Raw genomic sequence first — 6360 nt, forward strand, 5'->3', positions numbered from 1 at the left:
CTTTGTTAGCCTTTCACTTATATCAAAATTATTATGAAACAGCTTGACAGAAAGTATTATCGCTGATTGGTTGACATTTTTAGGAGGTTATAATAAGTTATTGTTTCTTTGATAAGTTTTCCAATGTCTAAATGTTCCTTTTGGCAAAAATAAAGAGATGTTAAGCAGGCTACACCTCTATTATTCATATTATGAACGGCACTTTCTAATTATAAGGTTGCAAGGGATACAGTTTTATTCAAAGATGTTCGAATGGCTGCTTCTGTCTTGAGCATTTCAAAGTAAATGCCACTGTTAGTGTATGGCTCATTGGTTCTGTACATAATGAATACTTGGGGAATAGGCATGAGGAGTGCATGGGGATAGGAGGGTTGAGGGATAAAGGGTCTAGTATCTGTTAATACAACTGGGTCAAAGCCCCAGGAACAAAGGCTGGCTTTCTAACCAGCCTGCTTCTGCACTCTCACACCACCAGAGCTGTGCCTCCACACACTACCTCAGACATAACTCCATCCGGTTACCACCTCCTAAAATGAAAATACAGGAGACAGCGGCTTTTTAAAGGGAGAATGGTCTGTTGGAAGCTTCCCAACTCAACATACCTGCATTATTGATGTGAATCCGGCTCTGAATTGATGTAATTTTATGATCAACTAAACCAGAGACAAAGCTCAAATAGATCTTTAGTTAAGAGGGATATGGGCAGGAAGTAAATTGTAATGCTTTAGCAGACTAAAAGTATGAACAGTACTCTGTGCTTTAGCTTTTTATCTTTAGAACAATTTAGCTTCCGGCATTTAGTGCAGATTCTGAACACTGTCGTTATCAGCATATAAACTACTGAACTTGAATAAGTCATATTTATACAGTGCAACCATTGTGCTGAATAAAAATATACTTGTCCTTTTTACAGGTTACACACAGTTGAAATGCGTTGTATAATCTTGAAAGTGAGTGTATAAAACCTCAAATAATGGCATTAATTATACATGAGAGTGACTAGTAATGAAACAAAGCAAGGAAGCTTGTATTTATATAGCATTTCTCACAACCACTTGACATTTCAGAGCACTTTGAAGTCTATTCATTGTTGAAATGTAGGAACTGCAGCTGCTAATTTGTGCGCAACAAGCTTCCACAAGTAGCAATGAGCTAACATCCAGCTAATCTGTTTTAGTCGTGGTGATTGAAGGATATATATTGGCCAGGACACCGAGGATAATGCTCCTGAAATCATTCCATGGGATCTGCTACGCCAAGGGGAGATTGCAGTTGGGGCCTCAGTTTAATGCTTCATGCCAAAGACAGGCCATCCAACAGTGCAGTTGTCACTCAGTAATTCAGATCTGGAATGGAACTTGTAACTCAGAGACAAGAATGCTAATAACCAGCTGAAATAATCTGAAAGTGGAGTGTCACAAATCCCTACAGTATGGAAACAGGCCATTCGTCCCATCGGGTCTATATCAACCCTCTGAAGGACATCCCCCCACCCTACCCATGTAACCATACATTTCCCATGGCCAATCCACCTAACCTGCACATTTTTGGACTGTGGGAGGAAACCAGAGGACCCGGACAAAACCTGTGCACATACGAGGAGAATATGCAAACTCCGCACAGATAGTCGCCCAAGGGTGGTATTGAACCCAGGTCCCTGGTGCTGTGAATCAGCAGTGCTAACCACTGAGTCACCGCGCTGCCCCACTGTATATTGTGCATGAAATTTCACTTCTTGAAAAAGTCCTGAGCCGTACAATATTCACAAAGTTAAGAATTTAGATTGTACACAACTCTTGTTAAAATGTTCATTGTGGGTGTTTCTTGGACATTAATGGTGAGGCTGCACAATTATGTAACCCTATGATTAAAATACATGCAGAAAATGGAAGGAGCAAATTTGAAAAGCAAAAAGATAAAGATACAGATGTTATAAAGCAGAGGTTGATCCCCCTCTGAGAACTAAAACTGAAACACACAAAGAGGAGCACCTTGCCCTATAATCTATTAAAAAGGAGTGTGAAAAATGGTGTAAACTGCCTTTTAACAACTTCTAGTGTTAAATAAAATAAACCCCTGACACTCACTTTTACAATCAACAAGTAACAATTTATTTATCTAACTCTAACAGTGAGGAAATTCACTAAATTATTAACAAACTGAATAAACTCCTTCTAATTCCTAATTATTGCTGAATAAAACAAGAGTCTAATGGTATGCTGTTCCAATAAATACAAGTCCCACTTATATAAAATAAAACTTTAAAAATAGAATTTACTCTCTTGAAATCACAGCCAGGTTACGAGTTTTCCGAAATGTTCTGCGCCTTCTCAGTCAAATATTCTGTTGGGAATACCTTCTCTGTCGATTCTTCTGTCAGGAATATTAACTCGTTGTGCCATAGGTACCATTGATTTAGATGGTGCTTTCTCTAAAACTTCGAGAAGGCTGTGAGAGCCAGTAACTCTCTCCTGAGAGCTGTTAACTCTGGCGGATGGCAGTTTGTTCTCCTGCCTTTGTCCAACTGCCCTCTACGTTTATATACTTGATGACATATCAATTGGTCCTATGTTGTCAAAACCATCATATCTAAATTTAATTTTTTTATAGTATCTAAGTGCCTGGTTCAAATCAGCTAAATTCAAAACTTATTGTCTTGATGACAATAAAACTGCCACTTGGCCTGCTAACTGTATGGCCTTTTGATATATCTGTTTCAATTCGAGTGCTGTCTGTGCTCTTGCAAACTTTCAAGCTGCTCGCAGACATGCTTTTTAAATCTCTAAACATGGAAAAAGCACATAATCTTTTAAAGGAACCACACACATTGATTTTCCCCCTAGCATCTTACAAACACCAAATTCTAACTTCCTGCCTTCCAATCCACAAGTACTCCACTCAACTTCGCAACACACAGAGAGGTGACATGGGAGAATTGGACTGTCAGAAATCTGACACAGTGCAAAACTAAATCCAGCTAGATCCAGAAAGAAATGTTTTTTATTTGTAGAACAATGCAACACCTCAAAAGATGCTGCGCACCGAGAGAAAGTTAAGTGATGGCAACTGAAGGTATGATGAAAGATGTAAGCTTTGAAAATGTGAATAAATATTGCAGGAGAATTAGCAAAGCAAAGAAATTTAGGATGAGAGATCTGAGTGTTGAGAGAAGGTTTTGTTACTGAAGATGAAGCAGGAAAAAGGGGAATGCAAAGGACATATGATTTGACATGAATAACACAGAGATCTGTCATTAAGAATGAAACAGACTAGAGATATAGGGTGGGCTGAAACTGTGTAAGCATTGGTTGTATTCTTGGCCTGATCCCCTTCCTTATCTGAGTACCGCTCTTGAAATTGACATCCACAGGCAAGGAGTTAATTTCTGCATGTTCACGGATCATATCACGCTCTACCTCTCCAATGCCTTGCACTACCACTTGTGTCTGACAGAATGGTATTGCTGAAGCAGCTGAGTGCACCAACACAGTGACATGAATTCTGAAATCAGTGGGAATTAAAAGGCGATATAGAATTCAGTGCTTTTGCACAGTATGACTCACCTCATCAGCCACCTGGTCAGCACGCTGTTGCATATTCTCCAACTCATTGCGCATATCTGCATCATCGGCCATGATGAATTTGTGCTGTCACTGGAGACTTCAATCCCAGAAAATAACAGTACCAGGTAGGTCTGTAGTAAAGGAAAGATGGATAAATCAAAATCATTAACACAAACTTAAACATTAAAACTACCTGTAGTTTACATTGGAGAGAAGACTGAATTTGATAACCTTGAAATGTGATTATTTATTACTGAACTTAACAAAAGTGCAACATCCAGTATCAATGCTACTGCAGTGAGACCACTTTGATTAACAGCCACCCTGATGAAAGGTTATTAGCTCTGTTTCTCTCTCCACAGGAGCTGGCAGACCTGCTGAGCATTACTGTCACTTTCTGTTTTGATTTTAGATTTCCAACATCTGCAGCATTTTGCTTTTGCTGAACAATCTGCCACACATTTGAAACTTTCTTGTTTTGACCAGCTGACTACAGTCTTGTCTCATGAATATCTGCTCTGTTAAGACGAGGCATGACTTTAAAGGAGAAAATATTAATCTGTAAGTATACAGTGTCATAGAGGTGTACAACACAAACAGAGCCATCAGTCCAACTCATCCATGCAGAGCAGATATCTTAAATTAATCTAATCCCATTTGCCAGGATTTGGCCCATATCCCTCTAAACCCTTCCTATTCATATACCCACCAAGATGCCTTTTAAGTGTTGTAATTGTATCAGTCTCCACCACTTCCTCTGGCAGTATCTGACTGATACCAAAATTCAAAGAGACCATACTCAATGATGACTCAACACAGAGCAGATTAACCATGATCTCATTGAATGGTGGAACAGGCTCAAGGGGCTGAATGGCTTACTCCAGTTAATGTTTTAAATTGAATGGAACCCAACTGAGTGCCATTCGAGGGTTAGGGTTCAAATAAAGCCTTGTGCCGAGAAGGTAGTTCAAACAAAGTACTGTAATGCATCCCTGAAGTCATTGATTCATATCACAATAAGCAAAAGTGGGATGAATGCAAATATTGGAAATAACAGTGTAGACTATTAGTTTTGAAAGCACTTTAATTTTCGACCTTTCACAATATTACAACTCATCTGTCACATCACATATGTAATGACCAACTCTATTTCCATTTTCCGATTCTCTGCTTAGTAAGAATACTCAGTATGTCAACTGGGTATCTGTAGCTATATAATCCAAAAATTAATTCTATTCCATGTGGACAAATCAAACAATATCAGGTAGGCAGCAGTGAATCTAAAACTTTAAGTCAAATGACTGATATTCATAAACTATGAGGCTTCATTCGCAGAGAGCAAATGATATTCATTTTAATAAATAGACTCAGCTCTAACAAGGTCAAACAGGAAATGAATGTGGTGGAGTGTTTCAGTGATCTGTTATCAATTTGAATTCTGCCGGCTTGTTTCAAGACTATTGAGGTTTGTTTCAATACCATCCTCCTCTGCTGTTACATCACATTAATTAGAGAATCATGGAATAGCACAGCATTGAAAATGGCCATTTGGCCTGGCTTGTCCATGCTAGCTCTGCGCAGGATAATCCAATTAGTTCCACACTCCTTCCTCTATTACACATAAAAGTAAGCATATGGGACATTAGTCACCCCACATCTCAAATACTGTGCATAGTTTTGACTTCCTGATTAATGGAAGGATGTAAATGCATTGGATGCAGATCAGAGGAGATTTACTAGATTGCTACCTGGAATGAATGGGTATTCTTTTGAGGAAAGGTCAGACAGACTGGGGCTGTCTCGAGTTTGGGAGAGTGAGGGGATAATTGATTGAAGTGTGAAGGCTCTGTATGGTGACATAAGCTGGATGTGGAAATGGTTTTCCTCTTGTGGGTCAGTCTCAAACTGCGAGGCACTGCTTTAAAATTTGGAGTCACTCTTTTAGGGCAGCGATGAGGAGACTTTTTTTTCTCTCAAAGGGTTGTGCAATTTTGGAACTGTCTACCTCAGAAGACATTGAATATTTTTAATGCAGAGTGAGTCAGATTCTTGTTTAGCAGCGGAATAAAAGGCTTTCAAGATGTAGAATTCAAAACACAAACATATCAGCCACAATCTTATTGCATAGCACTGCAGGTTTGACGGGCCAAATGTCCTACTTCTGCTCCTATTTCATATATTCCACACACAATTTCACTTCTTTTCTCCTTCAGAAAATGTCCTTTTGTCCAGCTTCATTTAAATTGAATTTGTATCCATCATAGGTGACAAGCAATTCACAAAATCCCTACAGTGCACATACAGGCTATTTGGACCATTGAGACTGCACCAGCACTCTGAAGCATAGCCCACACAGCCCCAATGCCCCCACCACGCTCATCTCCCACGGCTAATCCACCTAGCCTGCACATCCCTAGACACAATGGGACAAATTAGCATGACCAACCCACTGAACCTGCACATCATTGGACTGTTGGAAGACACCAGAGAACCCAATGGAAGCTCACAAAGACACAGGGAGAATGTGGAAACTCCATGCAGACAGTCACCCAAGGGTGGAATCGAACTCAGATCCCTGGTGCTGTGAGACAGCAGTGCTAACCACTGAGCTGGTTAAGTCCAAGTTCTATTGTGTAAAATCAAGGTTTCCTTACGTGGTTCTTCTGCCACACATCTTACATCTTGTTTCCTCTGGCTATCAACGTTTGAAATAGAGCTGGATGAACACAGCAGGCCAAGCAGCATCATAGGAGCAGGAAGGCTGACGTTTCGGGCCTAGACCCTTAAGGGTCTAGGC

The 6360-nt window shown here is 39.9% G+C and overlaps 1 protein-coding gene across 2 annotated transcripts in view; it reads right to left on the minus strand.

The window, feature by feature from the left end:
* The window catches only part of snap25a (synaptosome associated protein 25a), a 124266-nt gene that overhangs the window by 51154 nt on the left and 66752 nt on the right, over window positions 1-6360 (minus strand). For both annotated transcript variants that reach the window (XM_020514768.2, XM_020514769.2), the window contains exon 2: window positions 3564-3694. In XM_020514768.2, the coding sequence (XP_020370357.1) occupies window positions 3564-3635 (72 nt within the window). In that variant the 5' untranslated portion in view covers window positions 3636-3694. The remainder of the gene's footprint in view (window positions 1-3563; window positions 3695-6360) is intronic.

Source organism: Rhincodon typus, chromosome 9 (assembly GCF_021869965.1).
Source record: "Rhincodon typus isolate 14 chromosome 9, sRhiTyp1.1, whole genome shotgun sequence".
NCBI classification, from domain to species: Eukaryota; Metazoa; Chordata; class Chondrichthyes; order Orectolobiformes; family Rhincodontidae; genus Rhincodon; species Rhincodon typus.